Source organism: Gopherus evgoodei, chromosome 7 (assembly GCF_007399415.2).
Source record: "Gopherus evgoodei ecotype Sinaloan lineage chromosome 7, rGopEvg1_v1.p, whole genome shotgun sequence".
In the NCBI taxonomy this organism is placed as follows: domain Eukaryota; kingdom Metazoa; phylum Chordata; order Testudines; family Testudinidae; genus Gopherus; species Gopherus evgoodei.
This window is the reverse complement of record NC_044328.1, coordinates 1,875,273-1,901,963: the sequence shown is the minus strand read 5'-3', so window position 1 is coordinate 1,901,963 and position 26,691 is coordinate 1,875,273. Positions and strand designations below refer to the sequence as shown.

General features: G+C 66.7%; 1 protein-coding gene across 1 annotated transcript in view; it reads right to left on the bottom strand.

Moving 5' to 3' along the window:
- The window catches only part of SLIT1 (slit guidance ligand 1), a 119,826-nt gene that overhangs the window by 21,161 nt on the left and 71,974 nt on the right, over positions 1–26,691 (bottom strand). Inside the window, 19 exon segments of the mRNA XM_030570290.1 lie at positions 1,930–1,998; positions 3,990–4,122; positions 4,842–5,008; positions 6,275–6,418; positions 7,570–7,713; positions 8,199–8,273; positions 8,499–8,643; positions 9,445–9,468; positions 10,031–10,194; positions 10,713–10,856; positions 10,986–11,057; positions 12,339–12,410; positions 17,681–17,752; positions 19,450–19,597; positions 20,556–20,619; positions 20,621–20,720; positions 21,611–21,682; positions 22,282–22,353; positions 23,148–23,219. Of these exon segments, the coding sequence (XP_030426150.1) occupies positions 1,930–1,998; positions 3,990–4,122; positions 4,842–5,008; positions 6,275–6,418; positions 7,570–7,713; positions 8,199–8,273; positions 8,499–8,643; positions 9,445–9,468; positions 10,031–10,194; positions 10,713–10,856; positions 10,986–11,057; positions 12,339–12,410; positions 17,681–17,752; positions 19,450–19,597; positions 20,556–20,619; positions 20,621–20,720; positions 21,611–21,682; positions 22,282–22,353; positions 23,148–23,219 (1,953 nt within the window).

Sequence of the window (26,691 nt, the reverse complement as noted above, 5' to 3'; positions counted from 1 at the left end):
AGGGAGGCGAGCGGGGCTGCAGCACTGGGTAAATAGTTCGCTGCTTCGTTGCAGACTTTCCACAAGAACAAATGGAGACAAACTGGCCATCAACAGGTTTGGGCTCAACATGAGGTGAAGGTTTCTAAGCACCAGAGGGGTGAGGGTCTGGAACAGCCCCCCAAGGGGAGCCGCGGGGGCAAGACACTGAACAGGCTTCAGGCCTGAGCCTGATACATGTGTGGAGAGGACAGTGTGATGGGACTGCCCACAATGGCCAGTCGGCGACGGCTAGTAGCAAATACCCCCATGGCCGGCGATGGGACGCGAGCCGGGGAGGGCTCTGAGCAACTGCAGTGAATTGTCTGGCTGCTGGTGGGATTCTGACCAGCAAACCACTGAGTTAGCACGTGGGCAGCCAGTGGGCTGGATTCGCCGTGGGCTCCAGGCACTGGGCATTGCCTCAGAGCTCCTCCGTCTGGCGGCTTCGCATCCCCGGGGCAGAGCAACGTGCCCACGGCCCACTGGCAAATCCAGCGAGTTTTAGTTCTCAGCTACGAGCTTCTTTGCGACCAAAAGGTTCCGATGGCTGAGAAGCTCGTCATGCGGCCTGAGTGGAGTGTTAGGGTCTGCGACGGAGAACAAGCATTCTAGGGGCTCACTCCTGGTTTCTCCAGAGAGAAGGGAGTGGTCTTTCCTCGACAAGGGGCTGGGAGCCCCATCTATCAGGAAGGGTCCCCGACACTTCCCATTATAAACCCTTCTTTTCAGTTGTTTGTAACTTTCCCAAACTTCAGCCACGTGGGCTGAAACTTTCCTCATCAGGTGGCTGCCTCGGGCTGAATTTTTGGGGAAAGTTTCAGCCAAACCAGTTCAGCCGTTTCTGAGATCGAGGCTGGAGAAAAAGGCTCGGTCTGCCCAGGAGTAGATGGGGGAAGGAGGCTGGTGAGCCGGGCCTTAGAGGACTGGGGCTGTTGGCTGGCAGGAGACTGGGACTGGCAGGGCTAAAAACTGGATTAAAAGAACAATATGAAAGTTGCAGAGTCTCATAGACTCATAGACTCATAGGTCAGAAGGGACCAATCTGATCATCTAGTCTGACCTCCTGCACAAGGCAGGCCACAGAACCCCACCCATCCAATAGGAAAGGTTAGAACAGAGCCTGGGCAACCCTCCTCCACCCCACATACAGACGCATTTTCCCTCCAGGACTAGCACGGCCCCGATCTCTGCAGCACCGGAGCACATCCTCTGCCTGCCCTCTGCCCACAGTCCCCTCTGGGGCCCAAGTCACCCCATTCCTGTTCCTGGTCACAGCGCAGGGGCTAGCACCGGCCCCCTCTTGGTCTGGGATTACACCATTTCTCAGAGTCCGTGGTCAACGCTGTCGAATGCTGCCCTGGAGCACTGGAGTCTGCCCCTGCCTCTGCCACAGAGTTCCTGTGAGACGCTGGGCACGTCACTTAAAGGGCCCACTAATGGCGCATGCCTGGTTTCTGGGTGCTAGATGTGAGCCGCCGGGGGCCGCTCTGCAGAGGTGCTGGGCTGTGTCCTGAACAGTGAACTGCAGCGGGATGTGGGACTGGGATGAGGGCAGGGAAAGGACAGGGACAGGCTGGAGGGGACGGGACAGAAGGGGTGAATTTGGGGGTGAGTGGGCAGAAGAAGCTGGGCCTGCCAGAGCACACCCCCTGCCAGAGTCTGGAAGGGCCCCCGCAGTCCCAGCCCCCGTGGGAAAGCAGCTGAGAAACCTTCCGCACAGGCAGCCAGGAGCCCCCGAGGGCTGATTTCAGCTTTGTCACAGCTTCCAGCCTGCACGGCTCTGAGCGAGCGCCCAGACACTGGCCAGCTTGCTCCCCTGGCCCCCCCACTGCCCGGCCTTCGTGGCTCGAGTCTCAGCCAGCCCAGCCCACGGGATCCCAGCCGCTGGGGCCGGGTCAGGATACTTACAGCAGCTGCAGGGATCTGAAGGAGGAGAGCTCTCCAGGGACCAGCGTGAACTGATTGCCGTCCAGGTAACTAGGGGAGAGAACAAAGGCCTGTCACCGATGGGGCTGGGTTCAGGGGGCCACTGCACAGGCAGTGAGAGGGCAGGGCTCATGTGGGGGTGCAGGACCAACCGCTCCAGTTCGGTTCTGGGGTCCGTCCGTGCCGAGACCCCCCGACACCATGCCGAGCGGAGCACTGACAGAGCCATGCAGGGGATCGGGGTCCTGCTCTGACCGTGGGGGGAGCACACGTGTGTGAGTGTGCATGTGTGTGTACGTGTGTGAGGCGTCTGTCTGAGACTCCAGGTGGGCTGGGATGGAAGTGTGTGCGAGCCAGTCGTGGTTCCCAGCCAATGGGAGCTGCGGAGCTGGTGCTTCGGGAGGTGGCAGCATGTAGGAGCCGGAGGGGGGACATGCGCCTGCTTCCGGGAGCTGCCAGAGGTAAGCGGCACCCAGAGCCTGAAGCCTTTACCCCCTCCCAGGTCCTAAACCCCTGCCCCAGCCCTGGTCCCCCTCCTGCCCTCCGAACCCCTCAGCCCCAGCCCGAGCCCCCTCCTGCACCCCAAATCCCTCATGCATGGCCCTACACCAGAGCCCGTACCCCCAGCCAGAGCCTTCACCCCCCGCCCTTGCATCCCAACCCCCTGCCCCAGCCTGGAGCCCCCTCCCGCCCTCCAAACCCCTCAGCCCCAGCCCGGGGCCTCCTCCTGCACCCCAAATCCCTCATCCCTGACCCCACACCAGAGCCCTCACCCCCCCACCCTTGCATCCGAACCCCCTGCCCCAGCCCTGGTCCCATTCCTGCCCTCTGAACCCCTCAGCTCCAGCCCAGAGACCCCTCCTGCACCCCAAACCCCTCATCCCGGCCCCAGCCCCCTCCCCCAGCCTGGTGAAAATGAGGGTGAGGAGAGCGAGCAACAGAGGGAGGGGGGATGGAGTGGGGGGGGATGGAGTGAAAGGGGCGTGGCCTTGGAGGAGGGCGGGGTCTCAGAGGAGAGGCGGGGCAGGGGGCGGGGCAGGGTGTTCAGTTTAGAGCTGCAGCCTGAGGTCGGGCGCTCGCCCCGCGGTGCAGACAGGTGCCGGGGCCTGGTGCTGGTTCAGCAGCCCCCGCTGGGAGCAGGGGGTGCAGCACCGGGCGAGCTCAGGGCCCAGCGCGGCGGGTGCTGCACGAACGCCCTGCGAGAGACGGCCCAGCCGGCGCATGGGGCACCCCACTGCTATCCAGGGTTTGTTCTGCTTCTGTTTAATGATGGGGGTTGCGGGGGGCTCACAGGAGCAGGAACAGCCGCTCACAGGAGAGTGAACAATTAACCCTCCCGACTGTAACGTGCAGCCCCCCTTAGCTGCTTTCCTGCCCCCCCGTCTCCCGGCGGGCGGGTCACACACCTGGTCACCCCGTGGCATTCTGGGGCCCAGTGACGTGGTGCTATCCTGACCCCCTGCTGGGAGCAGCACGAACAGCTTCGTCTGGACTAGGTGTTCCCCCAGCAACCTCAGCCCAGCGCCCTCGTGGGCTGTGCCCAGCCGAGCCCAGCTGAACCCCGGGGCACCAGGGCGCACGTTCACAGGGCTGCGCTCTCACAGGCCACGGCGGAGAGGGAATCCCCTCTGGCTCAGGGCTAGCCCCCCTCATGACGGGCCAGAGCTGGCGTGGGCCCCTCTCCCAGGGCGGAAATTCACACGTCCAGCTCCACGGCCAGGCTCCGCTCGCGGACCGCAGGATGAACGCCATCAAAGCCAGTGGGGTCCCTCTGGATTTACACCAGGGTAAATCCAAGCAGAGTTTGCACCAGCGTGCGATGCACGCAGCTCTGGGCCCGGTGCCGGGCCGATCAGCTGGCCTGAGTGTGCAGGGGGTGTTGCTGGACTCCGGGGGGGGTGGGGCGCAACAGAAGGGCTCGGCTCACCCCCTCCCGCCTCACAGCCCCTGCTGGGAAATCTGACCCGATCTCCCTGTGTCCAGCAGGCCCAGCCCTGTGAGCCAAGGCCCGGGGTGGGCGGTGAGAGCCCCGGGACACTCACAGCTCAGTGACGTTCTTTGGGATCCCCTTGGGCAGGGACTGGAGCTGTTTGTTGCTGCAGCGAACGACCGTGTCCAGGCAGGTACACTCCTGAGGGCACTGTGGGCGTGGGACGCACCCTGTCTCCTCCTGGCCTGCAAAGGGGGGGCACAGCAAGTAACGGGCCCATCCAGATCCGGGCTCTTGCTCTGTCCTGGGGGCAGAGATTCCCACACTCCAAGGCCAGAAGGGCCCTGCGCTGCACCTGCCCCCCAACCCCAAGAGCCCCTAGCGCAGACACTAGACAAACATCCGCCCATGCTGGAGAATCCACCTGCCCCCAGGTCACCTGTTCTAACAGTTACTCCCCCCCTGGCACAGATACATGCCTGGTTTCCAGCCTGAGCACATATCGCCCCAGCTTCCAGCCCCAGGCCGGGTTAGACCTTCCTCGGCTGGACTGGCCGGCAGTGGCCACCTCCCAGTACCTGTTCCCCCCGGCGATACTTGTGGGCCGGAATCAAGTCACCCCTTCACCGTCTCTCTGGGAAACCGAGCAGACAGGGCTCTGGGGTCTGGCACTACAGGGCAGGTTTTCCTCAGTCTCGTGTGGCCTTAATCAAAACCAAACCAAGGCTAAAAATCAAAATGCCCCAGCCCAGCCCCCGCTCAGCCACGCTCTGTGTCGGAGCCCAGCCGGGATGTGGGCAGAGCTAGGACTGAGAGGCTGGTGTGGGAGCGAGTCAGCGTCGCCGGTGCTGGGTGGCAGCAGGGCCCAATGTGACCAGCCGGGAAGCACCCGCTGGGGGACCCAGCTGCGGGGTCACCCTTGTTGGCCGCCCCTGCTCAGCCCCCCGTTGCGCCTGTGAGTTACCTTCCTCACACCTGAAGTCGGGGAAGGCCACGTCCTGGAGTGGGATCTGCCGCAGGAAGTCAGGGTTCTGGCAGCGCGGGTTCCCCGTCACGATCTTCCTCCTCCGCAGCCAGTCGCCCAGCCAGGCCAGCCGGCAGTTACAGTCGAAGGGATTGGCCAGCAGGTTCCTGCGCAGCAGAGGGGCAGCGCGGGGCTAACGTGGTGGCAGCAGGGCCAGGCACCCGGAATCCCCACGGCTCCCAGCTCCCGAGCCAGCGGTGCCTGAGCCAAGCCTCAGGCGTGTGCATCTGTTATGAGTGTGAGCTAATCTCTCACTGGAGGGTGACAGGGCCAGAAGGAGTTAATTACCTCCCAGACTGACCTGCCCCATGGCCGAACTTTAGAGACTGGTTAGGAGGATCTGTAAATGAACAGAGCTTTGAAATGCAGCCGGCATTGTTAGAGGTAGAAGAGGAGGTGTTTGCTCAGGGCTTGGGATGTCAGCAAACAAGTCTTGTCTATTGCTAAAGCTTTGATTCAAGATCAAAAAAGGAATATTAACATTTAGGAAGACACTTGAGTGAAATAGTATTATTGTCTCTATGCCCCTTTTGAAGGTTGTGGTAACCTGTATCTGAACTGTTTAATGGATAAATTCCCCTGGGCTAATTGCCAGGATGTTTGGGAGAAGGAGAGTTCAGCCTATTGTTTTCTAAGGCCAAAAGGCTGCTGGAAATGTATAAAAACCCTGGGACACGATCCTGCTTCATCTCAGATCTGCTTTGGGTTTCAAGAGGGGGAAACCTTAAGCCATAAGGATTGAGATCCCCAGTCACTGACTGGAGCCACCCTGAATATGGACATTGGACTGTAACCTCTGGACTATTTCTAAAAGGACTTTTGGCAACTACAAGCTCATCTCTGCTGTGTCTGAACCTCAAGAATTGAATTCAAGTCTGTCTGTATATTGATCTTTTAACCAACTCTCTCTCTTTTCTTTTAAAATAAATTTTAGCTTAGTTAATAAGAACTGGCTAGAAGTGTGCATTTTGGGTAAGATCTAAGTTATAATTGGACCTGGGTGTGTGACTGATTCTTTGGGGTTGGAAGAACCTTTTCTTTTATATGATAAGATTTTCAGTGACCATCATCATATCTGACAGGTGTGTCTGGACGGAGGCCTGAGAACTGCGTTGTTTGGACTTCTGAGTAACCAGTGGGGTAATACAGAAGCCGTTCTGTGCTGGTTGGTAAATCTCAGCACTGGAAGATCCGCCAGCGTTTGGGGTTTGTCTGCCCCGTTCTGTTTGCAGTTCACCCTGATTGAGTGACTTCAGCTGGCTCCCAGATGGTTACAGCATCACCCACCCCAGAGCCCAGAGGGGGAGGCAGGATCCCCAAGCTGGGCTGAGCCTGCTGGGAGAGGCAGGGACCGCGGGGACGCCCCGACTCACAGCGTGGAGAGTGACTGCAGTGTGTCGAAGGCGCCGGGCGCGATGGTGCTGATCTGATTGTCGTAGAGCGAGAGCAGGCGCACGCTGCGCAGCCCCGTGAAGCTGTCATTGTGGATGCAGCTGATGCGGTTGTTTCGCAGCATCCTGGGAGGAAGGGAGGGAGCAGTGGGAGCGTTAACGACCCCGGAGTGGCGCCCTGTCGCCAAGCCAGCCGCACCCGCCCTCTGCCCAGCTCGCACCCAGGAACCCTCAGTGCAGTGAGACTCGGCCCTGCCCCGCCAGGGGCACTGCCACGCATACGGGGTGCTGGGCACACAAACCCCCCGGGAGCACCCCAGGGACTCAGGCCAGCTGGGGCCTGGTCCAGACTAGCAGCAAACCGATGCCCCATGTCAGCACAGCAGGGGCAGCACCTGAGGGTGGCACCACCAGGGGCGGCACCAGGCACCAGCATGCCAAGCGCGTGCCTGGGGCAGCAAGCCACAGGGGGTGCTCTGCTGGTCGCCACAAGGACAGCAGGTAGGCTGCCTTCGGCGACATGCTTGCAGAGGGTCCACTGGTCCCGCAGCTTCAACGGACCTCCCACAGGCGTGCCACCGAATCCGCGGGACCAGGGACCTCCCACAGGCGTGCTGCCAAATCCGCGGGACCAAGGACTTCCCGCAGGCGTGCCGCCAAATCCGCGGGACCAGGGACCTCCTGCAGGCGTGCCACCGAATCCGCAGGACCAAGGACCTCCCGCAGGCGTGCCACCGAATCCACGGGACCAAGGACCTCCTGCAGGCGTGCCGCCGAATCCGCGGGACCAGGGACCTCCCGCAGGCAAGCCGCCGAAGGCAGCCTGCCTGCCATGCTTAGGGTGGCAAAACACCTAGAGCCGCCCCTGGGCACCACGCCCCGGCTGTTCCCCAGCCCTCCCACTCCTGGCCCCAGGAGCAAGGAAGCAGGCACGAGGCACCCTCCTGCCCCGACTGCACCAGGGTAAGTGGGGGGGTCTCTCCAGGGCTGGGATGAGTGCGGGCGGCAGGCAGCAGGCAGCTGGAAGCAGCAATGATCAGGCTCTGTGCCAGGGCAGGGCTGCAGCGGGAGGCTGCCCCGAGTGGGTGCACCGGCTGGGGGAGCTGCAGGGGCCCATTCTCAGGAGCAGGCAGCGCTCGGGCAGGGTGCAGCACGAGGCACCAGAGGGAGGACGCAGGCACAGGGTGCAGCATGAGGCATTGGGTTCAGCCTCACCAAGGCCCCGGTGAAACCCACCCACAGCCCCTGCTGCGAGATCTGGGCACAACTCCACTCACAGGGTCCGCAGCCCCGCCAGGCCCCGGAACATGCTGCTGCGCACCGACTCCAGCTGGTTGGCCGTCAGGTGCAGCTCGCTGACGGACGCTGCCCCCTCGAAGGCCCCGTCCTCGATCTCTGTCACCTTGTTGTTGCTCAGGTTGCTGGGGAGAGAGGGGGGCGGCAGGCTGGGCCTATGTAGGGGATGGGGGATGCAGCCCCCCAGAGAGCCACCCCTGTGCACTGTGGGCCATCCCCTGCTGGGTCGCATCCCTCTCCCCTGTGGGGTCCGGTCCTACGTGAGTGGGAACACGGGCCGGCTTGGGGCATCAGTCCAGCCCCGGCTGCTGTGGAGAAGGTGTACGGCACCCCCCAGTGGGCACTAGTAGAATAACCGGTCCGGGGGTGAGGGCTCCTCCTGGCCCCTGTCCGTGAGAGGCTGGCTTGTGCCCTGGAATGGCAGGTTTACTGTAACTCGGGCTGTCCTCACTAGCCACAGCAATGCCCACTCCTGCTCAGCTCGTGACATCTTGTGTCAGTGAGTTCCACAGGTTAATGATGCATCGTCAGCCTATCCCTATGCAGTCCTGCGTGCGGTATCTCATACGCCTGCACCGCGGCCACGAGGACTCGCTGGGGTCATACTCACATTTTTTTCAGGTGTGGGAGTTTTTTGAAGAGCCCCGTGGCCTCCAGCACTGAAATTTCGTTGTTGCTCAGGCGTCTGGGGGTGGAGGAGGTGGGGAGAGAAGAACAAAGATGGAACCGATGAGACCCAGGCAATGCTCGCCCCCCCTGGGAGGAATAACGGAAGCCCCCAGCCCTCGCTCACTGAACCGCACGGGGGCGTTACGCGGGGGTCTGCGGGCTCTGGCAAGGCGAGTGCGCATGCGACAGACAGACCCGGGGCAGGACGCCCAGCGGGGGTAGGGGGGTGGGGGGGTCTTACAGCTCTGCCGTGGCCTGCGGGATGCGCTCCGGGAGCTTGGTGAGTTTCAGGTTGGAGCATTCCACCACGTTGGCCTCGCAGCGGCACTTCGGGGGGCAGCCCACGTCGCTGCTGCACTCGCTGTTCAGCTGCTGATCCTCCGCGCCTGCCACGAGAGACACGCCGGGGAGGGGCAGGACGCCAGCCACCGCCCTGCTGGGGGGGCTGGGCTGGCCTGCCACACTCCGGCCCCAGTGCAGCGAGGCCAGCAGGGGGCAGCACAGTCCGCCGCGCATGGAGCTGCACCTCCTGCTCCCCCGGGTTTAGGAGCAGATGCCATTTCCCTGCAGCCATCAGGGGGGTTCAGGGCCACCCCTGCCCCATGTGGGGGGCGAGGCCCCAGCCTGAGATCCCCCAGTCGCAGCCCCCAGCTGCTCTCTGCTAGAAGCCCAGCCAGCACCTGGCAACTAGGTGTGGGGAGGGGCCACGACTGCTTCTCTTCTCTCATTCAACCTCCATCCCAGCCCCTGCGCTCGCGCCCTGCCCTCGCTGTGTGCCTGGCAGGCTCGAGGCCGCGATCTGCAGCCGACTCCTGGGCGTGTGCAGGATTCCTGCTCTGTGCCTGCGGGGGGCGCTGGCTGCGTGGGAATCGCTCCCTGGAGCCAGACACTGCACTGGCTTTGCCATCGCTCGGAGGCTGTGTGGGGCCAGGCTGGGTTAGGGCCATTCGCTGGCTCTGGAGCCAGACACCCGGGTGCCAGCAGCGGGCGGCACTATCTGTGCCAGGCCGGAGAGCTGGGCCGTGGGAGTCCTGCGTGGCACCATACCCAGCTACCCAGGGACCCAGCGCCTGCGCCTTGCGGGACGTCACACGGCAAAGCACAGCCCGTTCGAGAGAGGCCCCCGGACACTCCCCGTGCAGATACGACCCCTCAGCCCCAGCTCCTGCTCGCAGAGCTCTGCTTACCTGGGATAAAGTACTGCTCCTTGGCTGCGGAGAGAAAGGCACAGGCTTGTTAGTGGGGGCCGGGGGGACGGCTGGGCACAGCCAGCGGTGCCTGGCGAGAGCTCTGGTGCACTGGCACCAGGGCTCGAGCCCCGGCTCTGCCTCTGACACACCGGCTGAGCTTGGGCAGGTCCCTCCAGGTCCGTGCCTTGGTTTCCCCTCTCCCTTGCTGTCTATGTGGCTTGGGAGCTGGGCAGGACGGGGTGTGACGCGGTGCCTCTGCAGGGCCCAGCACCCCATGGCTCAGTGAAGGCCTCTGCAGAGTGCTGCATTAGCAGCAGCCCGAGGGGGAGCCCCCAGCCCGCATCGGGGGGGTGGGGGGCAGCGACAGCGGCTGCGCGGACGGACGCTCTGGTTCCCAGGGAAGGGGCCGGGGCTGGAGGAGCAGGAGCCTGGGTTCCAGCTTCCCTGTGGCTGAGCGGAGACTCGTCCTCTGCCTGCTCAGCACACAAGGGCACCGGCCTCTCGCTCCCTTCACTGCTTGGCCCGAAGGACTGTCCCCGTCCCCAGCCCCCGGGGTCCCGTGGCCGCAGGAGGCCGGACGCACCTGAGCAGCGGAACTTCTTGCTCTTGATCTGGCCGATGCGCTTGTTGGCCAGGCGGCGCGGGCTGGCGCAGCGGGCCCCGCTGGTCTCAACGGGGTTGGCGCGCAGGAAATCCGCCAGCCACCGCAGGTTGCAGTCGCAGATAAAGGGGTTCTGAGCCAGGTGCCTGGGGGGGATGCGGAGGGGAGGAGGGGGATGCTGGCCCCAGCGCTGAGCGTTACTGGCCAGGCCCTGAGCTGGGGGTGCCGGCCCCCATGGGCAGGGCCCCGGCTCGCAGCTCGCCCCTGGGCCCAGGCAGGGAGCACCAAACCCAGCAGGGCTCGAGGGTAAATTCCAGCAACCCCTGGCCTGGCCCCCCTCTGCTCCCTGGGGCCTGCCCCCCAGCCCCAGCCAGCTCCATGCTGCCTCATGAGCCCTGCTGGGGGGGCTGCAGCACATGGGGCTGGGACTCCCCCCAGCCCGGTTGCTCTGACTTACCCGGTTCCAGGGTTTTTTCCCCTCTCGGCCCCGGGGGAGCCCAGGATCTGGAGGGCGTGAGGGCCCCTTTGCCCACCCCCCAGCCCCGGGGCTGCACCTCCTGAACCAGAGCCTGCCCCAGGCGCCTGCCTCACGTGGGCCATTCAGGGCAGAGCAGGAACCCCCCCAAGCTTCGGGACATGGCGGCTGGTGCTGCCTGGCACTCACAGTGTCTGGATGGCCCGCAGGGGGGCGAAGGTGCCCTTGGCCAGGCCCTGCAGCTTGTTGTCGTACAGCGAGAGCAGAGAGAGGCTCTGCAGGTCCCCGAAGGCGTCGGCGCGGATGCAGTTGATCTTGTTGGCATTGATGAGCCTGGGGGGGCAGGAGACGTCAAACAGAGAGGCAGGCCGGCCCTGCTCCGGGCCCCGCTGACATGGGGGCTGGCACGCCGGGTTCCCGAGAGCAGCCCCCCGCCCCCTGCCAGAGCCGCCACGTCCTTACAGAAGCTGCAGCGCGTGGAGTCCCCCGAAGATGCCCCTGGGCAGGTCTGTGATCTTGTTCCCATACAGCACGCTGGAAAAGACAGAGCCGGTCGCTCGCACGCAGCCCCCCGGGCATCGGCTGAGCCCCCAGCCCAGCAACCGGGGATCCCCACAGGACCCCAGCCAGGAGCACAGATCCCCCCACCTCGGCCCCACAGCCCCCAGCTTTAGCGACCCCAGCACAGGCCCCCAGGCCTCGGGCCTGGCCAGGGATCGTACCTCCGCCGCCAAACCAGACCCACCTCACGGCGCAACGGGCAACAGACAGGGCTGTTCATCCTCACTCCAGAGAGGTCAAGGACCAAACCTGCAGCGGGCTGCGGGTCAGGAGTGAGGGGCACCGGCAGAGCTGGGGGGTGCTCAGGGCTGGGCTGTCAGGGGCTGTGGGTCAGGAGTGAGGAGCACTGGCGGAGCGGAGGAGTCCCAGAGCTGGGATGGGAGGGGGCTGTGGGTCGGGAGTGAGGGGCATTGGCAGAGCTGGGGGGCGGCTCAGGGTTGAGCTGGCAGGGGCTGCGGGTCGGGAGTGAGGGGCACTGGCGGAGCTGGGGAGCGGCTCAGGGTTGAGCTGGCTGGGGCTGCGGGTCGGGAGTGAGGGGCACTGGCGGAGCTGGGGAGCGGCTCAGGGTTGAGCTGGCAGGGGCTGCGGGTCGGGAGTGAGGGGCACTGGCGGAGCTGGGGGGCGACTCAGGGTTGAGCTGGCAGTGGCTGCGGGTCAGGAGTGAGGGGCACTGGCGGAGCTGGGGAGCGGCTCAGGGTTGAGCTGGCAGGGGCTGCGGGTCGGGAGTGAGGGGCATTGGCGGAGCTGGGGGGCGGCTCAGGGCTGGGCTGGCAGTGGCTGTGGGTCGGGAGTGAGGGGCACTGGCGGAGCTGGGGGGCGGCTCAGGGTTGAGCTGGCAGTGGCTGCGGGTCAGGAGTGAGGGGCACTGGCGGAGCTGGGGAGCGGCTCAGGGTTGAGCTGGCAGGGGCTGCGGGTCGGGAGTGAGGGGCACTGGCGGAGCTGGGGAGCGGCTCAGGGCTGGGCTGGCAGTGGCTGTGGGTCGGGAGTGAGGGGCACTGGTGGAGCTGGGGAGCGGCTCAGGGTTGAGCTGGCAGGGGCTGCGGGTCAGGAGTGAGGGGCACTGGTGGAGCTGAGGGGCAGCTCAGGGCTGGGCTGGCAGTGGCTGCGGGTCGGGAGTGAGGGGCAGCAGAGGGGTCCCAGGGCAGTGTGATGATTAGTGAGGCTGGAGGTCGGATTCCCCCGTATGACTGCCGGGGCTTGGGCTGCGGTGAAGCTGGGGGCTGGGGGCGGCCGGGGGCCGGCGTGGGGACTCACAGGGAGTTCAGCGAGCGCAGCCCCTGGAAGGCGTCGGGCGCGATCTCCGAGATCTGGTTGTTGCTCAGGTCTCTGCAAGGCAAAGGGGGAAATGCCCAGCGTTGTCCTTCCCTCCCCAGCCCCCGCCCACCGCACCAGCCCCACCCAGCTGCAGCCCTGGGAGGGGACACAGAGCGTGTCTCCCCTGGCACTGGCCAGAATCCCACTGCTCCACCCAGCACCCCATGGAGGGGCCAGGTCCTTGCCCAGCCGCCCCCCAACAGGTGGGGGGGGACAAGGGCTGTTGGGTGCCTGGGCGGGTGCCCTGGAAGGCCCGGGGGCAGGCCAGGCCGGGCTGAGGGCATTGGCAGCCCTGGGGCAGAGGGGCAGGAGGTTGGTCTCTCCCCCACGGGCCCTGCAGGGATGGCAGGGCTGTGGCAGGTGCATGCCCTGAGCTGAGGGTGAGGGGCTGGTGGATGGGCTCGCAGGACCGGGCCTGGGGGTGGCCCGGGAGGCAGAAGCCTCAGCTGTCGCGCTTGGCAGCCTGGCCGGTTGTGAGTGAGTCTGGGTCCTTAGGGATCCCCTTCCAGCACCCTGAACCCCTCAGTCCCGGTCTGGGGTCCCCTCCTGCACTCCAGACTCCTCATCCCCAGAGCCCACAGCCCCAGCCGGAGCCCTCACTCCCTGCACCCCAACCCTCTGCCCCTCATCCCCCACACCCCAACCCTCTGCCCCTCATCCCTGGCCCCACCCCAGAGCCCACAGCCCCAGCCGGAGCCCTCACCCCCCACACCCCAACCCTCTGTCCCTCATCCCTGGCCCCACCCCAGAGCCCACAGCCCCGCCGGAGCCCTCACTCCCTGCACCCCAACCCTCTGCCCCTCATCCCCCACACCCCAACCCTCTGCCCCTCATCCCCAGCCTCACCCCAGAGCCCACAGCCCCAGCCGGAGCCCTCACCCCCCACACCCCAACCCTCTGCCCCTCATCCCTGGCCCCACCCCAGAGCCCACAGCCCCAGCCAGAGCCCTCACCCCCCACACCCCAACCCTCTGCCCCTCATCCCTGGCCCCACCCCAGAGCCCACACCCCAACCCTCTGCCCCTCATCCCTGGCCTCACCCCAGAGCCCACAACCCCAGCCGGAGCCCTCACTCCCTGCACCCCAACCCTCTGCCCCTAATCCCCCACACCCCAACCCTCTGCCCCTCATCCCTGGCCTCACCCCAGAGCCCACAACCCCAGCCGGAGCCCTCACCCCCCACACCCCAACCCTCTGCCCCTCATCCCTGGCCCCACCCCAGAGCCCACAGCCCAGCCGAAGCCCTCACTCTCTGCACCCCAACCCTCTGCCCCTCATCCCCCACACCCCAACCCTCTGCCCCTCATCCCTGGCCCCACCCCAGAGCCCACAGCCCAACCCTCTGCCCCTCATCCCTGGCCCCACCTCAGAGCCCACAGCCCCAGCCGGAGCCCTCACCCCCCACACCCCAACCTTCTGCCCCTCATCCCCGGCCTCACCCCAGAGCCCACAGCCCAGCCGGAGCCCTCACCCCCCACACCCCAACCCTCTGCCCCTCATCCCTGGCCCCACCCCAGAGACCACACCCCAGCCGGAGCCCTCACCCCCCACACCCCAACCCTCTGCCCCTCATCCCTGGCCTCACCCCAGAGCCCACAGCCCCAGCCGGAGCCCTCACCCCACACACCCCAACCCTCTGCCCCTCATCCCTGGCCCCATCCCAGAGCCCACAGCCGCAGCCGGAGCCCTCACCCCCCACACCCCAACCCTCTGCCCCTCATCCCTGGCCCCACCCCAGAGCCCACAGCCCCAGCCGGAGCCCTCACCCCCCACACCCCAACCCTCTGCCCCTCATCCCTGGCCCCACCCCAGAGCCCACAGCCCCAGCCGGAGCCCTCACCCCCCACACCCCAACCCTCTGCCCCTCATCCCCAGCCTCACCCCAGAGCCCACAGCCCCAGCCGGAGCCCTCACTCCCCACACCCCAACCCTCTGCCCCTCATCCCTGGCCCCACCCCAGAGCCCACAGCCCCAGCCGGAGCCCTCACCCCCCACACCCCAACCCTCTGCCCCTCATCCCCGGCCTCACCCCAGAGCCCACAGCCCCAGCCGGAGCCCTCACCCCCCACACCCCAACCCTCTGCCCCTCATCCCTGGCCTCACCCCAGAGCCCACAGCCCCAGCCGGAGCCCTCACCCCCCACACCCCAACCCTCTGCCCCTCATCCCTGGCCCCACCCCAGAGCCCACAGCCCCAGCCGGAGCCCTCACCCCCCACACCCCAACCCTCTGCCCCTCATCCCTGGCCCCACCCCAGAGCCCACAGCCCCAGCCGGAGCCCTCACCCCACACACCCCAACCCTCTGCCCCTCATCCCTGGCCCCATCCCAGAGCCCACAGCCCCAGCCGGAGCCCTCACCCCCCACACCCCAACCCTCTGCCCCTCATCCCTGGCCCCACCCCAGAGCCCACAGCCCCAGCCGGAGCCCTCACCCCCCACACCCCAACCCTCTGCCCCTCATCCCTGGCCCCACCCCAGAGCCCACAGCCCCAGCCGGAGCCCTCACCCCCCACACCCCAACCCTCTGCCCCTCATCCCCAGCCTCACCCCAGAGCCCACAGCCCCAGCCGGAGCCCTCACTCCCCACACCCCAACCCTCTGCCCCTCATCCCTGGCCCCACCCCAGAGCCCACAGCCCCAGCCGGAGCCCTCACCCCCCACACCCCAACCCTCTGCCCCTCATCCCCGGCTTCACCCCAGAGCCCACAGCCCAGCCGGAGCCCTCACCCCCCACACCCCAACCTTCTGCCCCTCATCCCCGGCCTCACCCCAGAGCCCACAGCCCAGCCGGAGCCCTCACCCCCCACACCCCAACCCTCTGCCCCTCATCCCTGGCCCCACCCCAGAGACCACACCCCAGCCGGAGCCCTCACCCCCCACACCCCAACCCTCTGCCCCTCATCCCTGGCCTCACCCCAGAGCCCACAGCCCCAGCCGGAGCCCTCACCCCACACACCCCAACCCTCTGCCCCTCATCCCTGGCCCCATCCCAGAGCCCACAGCCGCAGCCGGAGCCCTCACCCCCCACACCCCAACCCTCTGCCCCTCATCCCCGGCCTCACCCCAGAGCCCACAGCCCCAGCCGGAGCCCTCACCCCCCACACCCCAACCCTCTGCCCCTCATACCTGGCCTCACCCCAGAGCCCACAGCCCCAGCCGGAGCCCTCACCCCCCACACCCCAACCCTCTGCCCCTCATCCCTGGCCCCACCCCAGAGCCCACAGCCCCAGCCGGAGCCCTCACCCCCCACACCCCAACCCTCTGCCCCTCATCCCCAGCCTCACCCCAGAGCCCACAGCCCCAGCCGGAGCCCTCACCCCCCACACCCCAACCCTCTGCCCCTCATCCCTGGCCTCACCCCAGAGCCCACAGCCCCAGCCGGAGCCCTCACCCCCCACACCCCAACCCTATGCCCCTCATCCCCAGCCTCACCCCAGAGCCCACAGCCCCAGCCGGAGCCCTCACCCCCCACACCCCAACCCTCTGCCCCTCATCCCTGGCCCCACCCCAGAGCCCACAGCCCCAGCCGGAGCCCTCACCCCCCACACCCCAACCCTCTGCCCCTCATCCCTGGCCCCACCTCAGAGCCCACAGCCCCAGCCAGAGCCCTCACCCCCCACACCCCAACCCTCTGCCCCTCATCCCTGGCCCCACCCCAGAGCCCACAGCCCCAGCCGGAGCCCTCACCCCCCACACCCCAACCCTCTGCCCCTCATCCCTGGCCCCACCCCAGAGCCCACAGCCCCAGCTGGAGCCCTCACCCCCACACCCCAACCCTCTGCCCCTCATCCCTGGCCCCACCCCAGAGCCCACAGCCCCAGCCGGAGCCCTCACCCCCCACACCCCAACCTTCTGCCCCTCATCCCCAGCCTCACCCCAGAGCCCACAGCCCCAGCCGGAGCCCTTACCCCCCACACCCCAACCCTCTGCCCCTCATCCCTGGCCCCACCCCAGAGCCCACAGCCCCAGCCGGAGCCCTCACCCCCCACACCCCAACCCTCTGCCCCTCATCCCTGGCCCCACCTCAGAGCCCACAGCCCCAGCCGGAGCCCTCACCCCCCACACCCCAACCCTCTGCCCCTCATCCCTGGCCCCACCCCAGAGCCCACAGCCCCAGCCGGAGCCCTCACCCCCCACACCCCAACCCTCTGCCCCTCATCCCTGGCCTCACCCCAGAGCCCACAGCCCCAGCCAGAGCCCTCACTCCCCACACCCCAACCCTCTGCCCCTCATCCCTGGCCCCACCCCAGAGCCCACAGCCCCAGCCGGAGCCCTTACCCCCCACACCCCAACCCTCTGCTCCTCATCCCTGGCCTCACCCCAGAGCCCACAGCCCCAGCCGGAGCCCTCATCCCCCACACCCCAACCCTCTGCCCCTCATCCCTGGCCCCACCCCAGAGCCCACAGCCCCAGCCGGAGCCCTTACCCCCCACACCCCAATTCTCTGCCCCTCATCCCCGGCCTCACCCCAGAGTCCGCATCCACATTGAAAACTTCTCAGATGAATGAAGGCTGGGGACGACAATCACCCCACCTTCCCGTAACACACTACCAGTGCCTCCCTTACGTCCAAACTAAGCTTCTGCCCGCCTACCTTCACCAGCTCCTGTGCCTTTGACTTGGGCCTGGCCACCGTAAAACAGCCCTACGTACGCTAACGAAGCCTTTGGTTAAGTTTGTTAGCATATGTATTGTTCTGTTAATGAATGCCCGGGGGGGGCGGAGCCACTGGCATGGTGCCATACGGTGGCCCCCCATCTTTCCAGTGCCCCGTACCAGCTAGAAATCTCCTGCAGGTATAGGGTACCGGGGGTACCACTGCATTGGCACTCCTGCTGGTGGCAGCGAAGGCAGCCGGGTGGGCATATGGAGGCCCCGGCCAGGCCGGAAGAGCTCACCAAGCAGTGCAGCTGGCAGCTCGCTCTGCACCAGCCATCACAGGCGCAGCACCACCCGGTGTCAGGCAGACCTTTCCAGGGGGCCCATTGACTGTTCTGCCCTGGGGCCTGGAATTGCTGTTGGCAGGTCTGAGGCTGAGTTCACCCCCCAGGCACCCTAAGCCCCATCGGCACCTGCTGCGTGAGCCCGGAGCAGAGGGACCCAGTGCCAGGGGACTCCACTGGGCATGGAGCTGAGGGACCACAGAGTACCCAGGACAGGAGCAGAGCCCCTCAGGCCCCTTAGAGGCAGCTGCAGGGACGTGGAGCAGGAGCTGGGGGCAATGGGGCAGAGGCGTGGGGGGCAGTGCTGGGCACGCCCAGGGTCAGTCTTGGGGCACTTACATCCGCCGGAGCTTCTTGTAGGGCGAGAAGGCCCCAGCGGGGACGGATCTGATCCCGTTCAGCTCCAGGCGTCTGCGGGGAGACAGAAAATGAACCAAACCTGCCCGGCCCCCTGGCCGCCTACTGCAGCCAAGCCTCTCCCAGCAGGGGGCGCTGTGGGAGCACAGTGGGGCACTGGCTGGTGGGGAGCTGCCCCAGCCCCACGTCTCCCAGCAGGGGGCGCTTTGGGGGCACAGTGGGGCACTGGCTGATGGGGAGCTGCCCCAGCCCCACGTCTCCCAGCAGGGGGCGCTGTGGGGGCACAGTGGGGCGCTGGCTGGTGGGGAGCTGCCCCAGCCCCACGTCTCCCAGCAGGGGGCGCTTTGGGGGCACAGTGGGGCACTGGCTGATGGGGAGCTGCCCCAGCCCCACGTCTCCCAGCAGGGGGCGCTGTGGGGGGAAAATGGGGCGCTGGCTGGTGGGGAGCTGCCCCAGCCCCACTTCTCCCAGCAGGGGGCGCTGTGGGGGCACAGTGGGGCGCTGGCTGGTGGGGCGCTGCCCCAGCCCCACGTCTCCCAGCAGGGGGTGCTTTGGGGGCACAGTGGGGCGCTGGCTGGTGGGGAGCTGCCCCAGCCCCACTTCTGCCTGCAGGGGCGCTCTCAGGGCGCAGGCTCACCCTGGGCTGCTCAGCTGGAGTTCCCGGCGGAGATTCGCTCTACTTACAGTTTGGGCAAAGTGCTGGGGGAACAGGTGAGCAGGGCCACAGTGCCCCCGGGGGGGTGTCGCCGGGGAACCGGGGCAACTGGCTTGTCCAAGGGTTGGCGCCAGCCTCCTGCTTCCTATGGCCGCCCCAATGAACGACTCCTTTCCCAGGGCGTGGGCGGCCCTGGCAGCTCCCGACCGGCTCCCGAGGGGACCCCCAGGCTGAGCAGGAGCTGCTGGGGCAGCAAGGGGCCCTGCTTGGAGCTCACAGCCCTCTGGGGCCTCTGGTGTGGGTCCTTGGGCATCATCGGCAAGGGGCAGGCCGTAAGCAGGACTATGCAGATGCTGGGGCAGGGGAGGGTGCTGGCCGGGTTAGTTGGGGAGCCCCCACTCCGTTCCTTGGCCTGCTCCATGGGGTGAAATGCCCCACCGTGGGCGGTTAGTGCCACAGCTCCGCTCGGCAGCACCTGAAGGGGTTCCCTCACCCCCGAACAGTCTGTGTGTGCACGGGAGACTGTGCATGTGCAAACATGTGTGCACAGACGTGTGTGACTGTGCGCGTGTGCAGGGAAGTGTGCACTGTAGGGTGTTTGGCAGGCAGGGAGCCAGGCCTGTAACCCCTCAGCTCTGCCTTGTCACGCAGCCCCACGGGCACTGCGGAGCCATTAACGTCCACGGGCCCCCCCTGGCTGGACGGAGCAGGGACAGTGGCAGGGGAGTGTTTGGAGCCTCAGTGCCCCCCACCAACCCCAACCCCCCCACGGTTGGGAGTGACCGGACCATTCGGGGCCATCTGGGTGCAGGGCGCAGGCTGGGGGTGGGATGCAGTGAGTGGCAGTGGGGGGGCTGAGCAGGGAGGTGGCCGGATGGGGGTGGGGACTGGGGCGGAGCAGGGCTGGATTGTGGGTGGGGCCATGGCTGGAAGAGGCGGGTCAGGGAGCCAGGTGACTCACCAAGAAGGCAGGAGCCCTTATGGCCAGTAAAAAGTGTGGGGGCCTGGTTCTGGGGCTGTGCAGGAGGACCCGGGGTGGGGGGGCTGTGACAGCTGTGTGCCCAGGCCCCCTGTGCCCCCCCCCCGGCGCACTCACATCTCCGTCATGCCCTCGGGCAGGTTGGCGGGGATGGCCGTCAGCCCCTTGCTACGGCAGTCCACCACGCTGTTGCTGCAGGTGCACATGGCGGGGCAGGAGCCGGACGAGAGGCTGCAGACGTGGGCGCGGGCGGCGTCCGTTTGTCCTGCCGGGGGGGAACCAGCGGCCCAGTGAGACGGGGGCCCGGCCGGGCGGGGGCAGGGAGCTCACGGTGCGGCTGGGGCTGGGCTGGGCTGAGATGCGGCATCGCCCCCTCCAGCACCACCGAAGAGCCTCTTTGGCTCCCAGGGCGCCAGCCCTGCAGCCTAGAGCAGCTCCCTGCCCTCAGGCAGGGCCCCCTGCAGCCCAGACCCCCCCACATCCCAGACCCCTCCGGAAGGCCCCCCCCCACAGCCCAGAGCGCCCCAGCCAGGGCCCCCCCACAGCCCAGAACCCCCCACATCCTGGACCCCCCTGCAGCCCAGAGCAGCTCCCTGCCCTCAGGCAGGGCCCCCTGCAGCCCAGACCCCCCCACATCCCAGACCCCTCCGGCAGGGCCCCCTCCACAGCCCAGAGCGCCCCAGCCAGGGCCCCCCCACAGCCCAGAACCCCCCACATCCTGGACCCTCCTGCAGCCCAGAGCAGCTCCCTGCCCTCAGGCAGGGCCCCCTGCAGCCCAGACCCCCCCACATCCCAGACCCCTCCGGAAGGCCCCCCCCCCACAGCCCAGAGCGCCCCAGCCAGGGCCCCCCCACAGCCCAGAACCCCCCACATCCTGGACCCCCCTGCAGCCCAGAGCAGCTCCCTGCCCTCAGGCAGGGCCCCCTGCAGCCCAGACCCCCCCACATCCCAGACCCCTCCGGCAGGGCCCCCCCCCACAGCCCAGAGCGCCCCAGCCAGGGCCCCCCCACAGCCCAGAACCCCCCACATCCTGGACCCCCCTGCAGCCCAGAGCAGCTCCCTGCCCTTAGGCAGGGCCCCCTGCAGCCCAGACCCCCCCACACATCTAGGACCCCCCCGGCAGGGCCCCCCCCACAGCCCAGAGCCTCCCAGGCAGGGCCCCCCCACAGCCCAGAACCCCCCACATCCCCGACCCCCCAGGAAGGGCCCCTGCAGCCCCTCACCTGAGCAGCTGAAGTCGTTCTTCTGGAGCTCGGGAAGGCTGGTGCCGCGGAGGGGGGGGGGGCCCGGCACACTGCGTGAAGAGCCCGATGGCGGGGCGCTGGCGGAGCCACGGCGCCAGCCAGCCCAGGTGGCAGTCGCAGAACAGCTGGTTGGAATGGAGGCGGCTGGGGAAGGACAGAGGGTCAGTGGCGGGGCCCCCCCACGAAGACATCCCCGGCTGGGCCTCCCCAGCCCCCAGGGCCCACGGCCCCTCCCCCCCCAGGAACCCCCCAAGGAGCCGTCCCCGGCTGGGCCTCCCCAGCCCCCAGGGCCCACGGCCCCTCCCACCCCAGGAACCCCCCAAGGAGCCGTCCCCGGCTGGGCCTCGTTAGCCGCCAGAGCCCATGGCCCCTCCCCCCCAGGAACCCCCCACGAAGACATCCCCGGCTGGGCCTCCCCAGCCCCCAGGGCCCACGGCCCCTCCCCCCCCCAGGAACCCCCCAAGGAGCCGTCCCCGGCTGGGCCTCCCCAGCCCCCAGGGCCCACGGCCCCTCCCCCCCCAGGAACCCCCCAAGGAGCCGTCCCCGGCTGGGCCTCATTAGCCGCCAGAGCCCATGGCCCCTCCCCCCCAGGAACCCCCCACGGGGCTGTCCCCGACTGGGCCTCGCTAGCCCCCAGGGCCCACGGCCCCTCCCCCCCAGGAACCCCCCATGGAGCCGTCCCCGGCTGGGCCTCCCCAGCCCCCAGGGCCCACGGCCTCTCCCCCTTCCCCCCCAGGCCTCCCCCACGGGGCCATCTCTGGCCTCCCATCCCCAGGTCCCACGGCCTCTCCCTCATCCCCCCCAGGCCTCCCCCACGGGGCCATCCCCAGCTTCCCGGCCCCACAGCCCCCAGGGCCCACAGCCCCTTCCTCATTCCCCACACCCTCTCATGGGGACATCCCGGGCCTCCCACCCCCCAGGGCCCACGGCCCCTCCCCTGTCCCACCCCCCCAGGTGCCTCCCGTCCCCAGGGCCCACGGCCCCTCCCCCGTCCCACCCCCCCATGGCCCCCCCAGCCCCCACCCCGCACTCACAAGGTCCGGAGTCGGGGCATGTGGTTGAAGCTGGACACGGGGATGGTGCTGATGTTGTTGTTGTTCAGTGTCCTGCGAGCGGGGATGGAGATGGGTCAGGGTCCCCCCTGCCGGGACAGACCAGCCAGAGCCCCCCCGCCTGCCCCCCGCCAGGACAGACCAGCCAGAGCCCCCCCGCCTGGCCCCCACCAGGACAGACCAACCAGAGCCCCCCCTGCCTGTCCCCCCTCCCCTGCCGGTACAGACCAACCAGAGCCCCCCCCGCATGTCCCCCCTCCCCTGCCGCCCCGCCGGGACAGACCAGCCAGAGCCGCCCCCGCTACCCCTCTTCCCCCGCCGGGACAGACCAACCAGAGCCTCCCCACTGCCCCCATCCCCCGCTGGGACAGTCCAGCCAGAGCCCCCCCACCGCGTGCTCCCCCTGCCAGGGAGCTGGGGGGCTGCGCGAAGGGGCCCCCGCTCTGCGGTACAAGGAGAGAGCAGGTCACACCCCTGGCCCCGGTTTGCTCAGCGAGGCTTCGCCGGACTGGCTGCCCCAGACAGCCTGTTCCCGGAGCTGGCACCTGGAGACCGGGCAGGTGGGAGCTCCCCACCCCGACAGCCGAACTCACGGCTCGACTCCAGCCCGCGCCCCCGGGAGATGCGGAGAGCCCCCTGCCCGCCTCACTTACAGGACCTCCAGGCCCCGCAGCGCGCGGAAAGCCCCGTCCTCGATACAGCCGATCTGGTTCTTGTCCAGCTGCCTGCACAACAAAAGGGGACCCCGTTTTGCTGAACAGACTCCGGGCCCCTGAATGTCCCGGGCACTCTCCAAACACAGGGTAAGCACCAGGCCCTGCCTGGCAGAGCGACCGCTGCGGACCTGGCACTGGAGGGGGTGGCCCTTGGCAGAACTGTGGGGAGAGGCTTATGTAGTATCTGCCCCCATGAGGCCCCCTCCTGGCCTGAACTAAGCAGATATCGCCCCAGGTGTGCCCCAGGGCAGGGCTGGGGCCCCTGGGTACCCCCATGCATCCTGGCTGTGAGCCCAGGGGCCGCCCCACTGCCATGGAGACGTGGCTTTCCCGAGCTGAGCCCCCTCATTGCCACACTCGGTGGACCATCCTGCCCCTGCTGCCTGGCACTGTGTGCCATCGTTCACGGCAGGCAGAGGGAGGCAGGCTAGGGGGTCCTGCTGCACCGTGCACTCCCACTGCACAGAGTGGGAAGGGCCGTGCGGTGCAGGGCAGCACCCATCTGTCTGCATCCCTGGGGAGCAGCAGAGCACAGGACACCCCAGGGACTCCAATGCAACAAGCCCGAGCTGGGGGCGGGAGACCGTAACAACCCTACCTCCGTCCCCCCCCCCCCACACACTCCTCATGGCTTTCTGCATCCCGAGACCCATCCTTCCCCAGCTGGACTCCCCACACTCCAGCGCCCCCAGCGTGCATGATCCTGGAGCAAAGCACTGAGGAGCCCCTGGCACAGCTTGGGGGCCCGTCCCGGAGGTGAAGAGGAGCCAGGCTGGAGGAGCGGCTGGACCACGGCGACTCACAGGTTCTTCAGGTCGGTGGCTCCCCGGAAGGCTTTCCTTGGCACGGCCTGGAGGAGGTTCTCGCTCAGGTCCCTGGGGAAACAAAACGTAGGCGGTGAAATCAGCGAAGCCCCGAAAGCAACATCCCCTCCCTGAGAGTGGGGCAGGCGCTGGGGGAACCAGGATGAGTTGGGTCAGCTCAGTGCCCCTGGCTGGTATCGCCTGGTCAGGGGGCAGGAACAGCCGGGCCGAAGGCTGGGCTAATGATCAAAAGTCACATCACAAAATGCTCTGTCAGCACTAAGTCGGGTTTGCAGACTATCCTCAACCACACCTCCAGCCTGCAGAGGGCAGCAGAGCGCTGCCCATGGCTGGGTTCCTTATGCTGTGTACTGTCTGGTACCACAGCAGTACCACCATTGACCAAGCTTTAGGGGGCTGTAGCGCTCCTACACTCTCTGGTGTTGAGTGTGCCAGACACTCCTCCCTACTCTGGAGAGACCTGGGTTTCTGGGCTGTGCCCTGTGACAGCTGCCGCACCCACTGTCCTCCCACGAAGCGCAAATCATCAACGGTGACCACCCCTCCAGGCCAGAGTACAAGCACAGACATGATGGGAGAGGTCTCAGCCGAGTCTCTGCAGACACCTTCCCACCGGGCCCCACTGCTGGGCCGTCTCTGAGCTACACTACTACACCCCACGGGAACTGCATGCACACATCTAACTCGGCCATTGCTGCTCAGGCCCTACTGCGTGGGGTGTGTGGGGGGAGCTGTCCTCGCTGCAGAGCACTGGCAGAAGGGGGCTCCCCATGGCTACAGGGCCCATGCCCATTGCAATCAATGGAGAGACGCCCAGGCTCTGACTCAATCCCATAAACAGCAAAGCCTATTCAGGGCTCAGTGCAGACACGAGCGAATGGCCCTGGGGCAGGAGCCGCTCTCCTGACTGGCAGGGGCACCAGAAACACATGGAGAGAGCCTTGGGCAGCCCTGGGCAGCACCAGCACACGTTGCCAAGAGCCATCCTGTGCGATGGGATCCGGATTCCAGAGCACACAGACACCATTCGGGTCACGCTAATCAGAACTGAATTCTCTGAGGCTTGGCTCTGAACCACTGATCTGGTGGGGGGCCGGGCAGCACCGACCAGGTGAGAGCCAGCGAGAGGCAGAGACTGCCGGGGGGACGACAAAGGGGAGACACGTGGCCCCATGGCCCAGCACTGACCATGGAGAACAGAGAAATAGGATCGGTCCCGCGCCAGGCTCCTCAGACAGCGTCTCGCCACGCGACGGCCTGATCACTGCGCCAGGCCCCTGGCAGGGCATCCGTGCTCACACAGCTGGCGTTGCTGGAGCCGCTTCGTGTTGTGAGTCTCTGTGCCGCAGTCACTGATGTGACCGCATGGTCTAGGCCAGTCACTCCACCGCAGGTGGATCACGGAAACGCCGGCTAATCCCGGCTGATCTGCACCAGGAGGTGGGTGCTCCCTGGGGGGAGCCGCAGCGCACAGGGACAGGGTAATTCTCTGCTCTTTTGCCGGAGCTGAGCCCTTGGCTGGCTGGGTGCCCCCAGCACAATGTGAGGGGTTACCGGTGGCAGGGAACCTTTGCTGGGCCTGCGGTCGCCTCGGTGGCGGGTTACATCGCAGAGCGGCTGTCATGCATCCAGGCATTGCCTGGCCAGCCGCAGCAGCAGCCAGGTCTCCGGTGCGTTCCTCCAGAGAATGAGGCCCCCGGCACGGAGAAAACTGAACAACCTCCACACTGGACCACAGATCCCAGGCCCCAGTCATCCGTGGACAAGTGGTCTGGATCCTCCCCCTCCCCATCCACCCTAAGGAAACTGAGGCACAGAACAGAAATGAGACTAGAACACCCTTATTCCACCACCTAGATATTAAGAACTGCATAGGGTGAGCTTCTTGCCCTGAACAAGTCTGCTCCAAGGGAGAGGAGGCTCCCCAAAGTCCTGACTGGCTTGGTGGGGAGCAGTTAGAGAGCATCGTCCGGTTACTCTGTGACAACTGGTGGCAGCGGTGGGATGGCGCTGCTTGCAGTAAGTGACTGGGGAGCAGTAAAACAAAGGGGGGATAATGAGGACCAGGCGTGCTGAAGGCTCAGAAAGGGACGGTTTCAGGAGGCGGTTAACCTCTGGGAGTGTGTGACCAGCGAGAAGGACTGTTGGAGTAACGGGGTCCCCCTGAGGACTGCAGCGAGCAGTCTCAGGGGCGGAGGAGCTTGCCGCTCGACCCTGGGAGAGAGAAGGATTTTTGCAGTAGCAGGGTTCCCCGGGGGATTGCAGGAGCCGTCCCAGGGGCGGAGGAGTCTGCAGCTCGACCCTGGCAAAGAGGTGGTGATCACGAGAAGGGCTGGCACACCAGGAGTTCTTCCTGGAAACCATGGGGGAGCCAAGAGCACGCAGGCCTGTGAGTCCAGAGCCACTTGGGAATGGTGAAGTGATGGCCTATCACCATCTACTTAAGAAGGACATTGTGATCCTGTGCACAAAGAGAGGGTTACGCATGGGGACGTTCACCAAGGCACAGTTAATCGTGCAGTTGAAGGAGAAGCACCGCTCTGAGGAGCAGATTCCTGACCCAGATGGGGCTACAAGAGGATCTGGGAGCAGCTGGAGCATCAGCCAGGCATCCCTGAGAGTCTGGTCCCCAACCAGACGAGGGTCTTCACAATCGGGTTCCCCATCAGAGAATCGGAGACGGATGGGATGGGAGCAGAGCCCGAGAGAGCGAGAGGACCGTGAGAGAGAGCAAGAGCCCGAGGAAAAGCTGCAGGAGAAGCAGCAGCAGCATGGACTGGAGATGGTGGAGCGGAGAGACATAAGGTGCTGCCCAGGGGTCAGTGGGGAAACATGTCTGCAGGGGCGAGACCCTGGGACAGAGAGAACTGTGGTGGTGCAGCCCCAGATGCTGAGGGACTGTGGGACCTGGTTGAAGGTCCCTGGGGTGAAGCCCCTCGCCCTGCTTATGGCCCAGATCCCTGTGCAGACCCAGGAGGGGTCTGGCTGGCTGGTCGTTGGGGTTCTCCAGGATATCGGCTGGGAGGCCCTGTTGGGGGGTGACTGTCTCCCCATGGGACAGGATCCAGGCCCTGCTCCTGTAACGGCCGAGGGTTTGAATTCAAATCCAGGGAACCAATTGGCTAGGATGGAAATGGTCAGTGAAAATGCAAATGACCTGGCTGGCAGGGGGGAGGGGCTGCTGGGCTCAGGATACCTGCCTACCTGTAACCAGCCCCCTGGGGCTGAGTGGGAGGGAGAGATGCTCCCCGCCCCCCTGCACACCGGAGAGGGGGCTCACGCTGGCTCTGATGCTGGGACCAGAGCAGAGCAGAGAGCTCGCTGCCTGGCCCCACTGGGACAGCAAGGGCAGCGCTGAGCACGGGGGGAGCCGAGACCCCAGCTGAGTGGGGGGACACCCAGGCAGGGCAGGTCGGCTGCCAACCAAGTTTGCCTGGTCCAGACGTGCTGCTGGGAAGTGATTACACAGCAGGGAGGGAGCTACCAGGGACGGGGCTCAGGGGGGCTGTGACCCCAGGCCCAG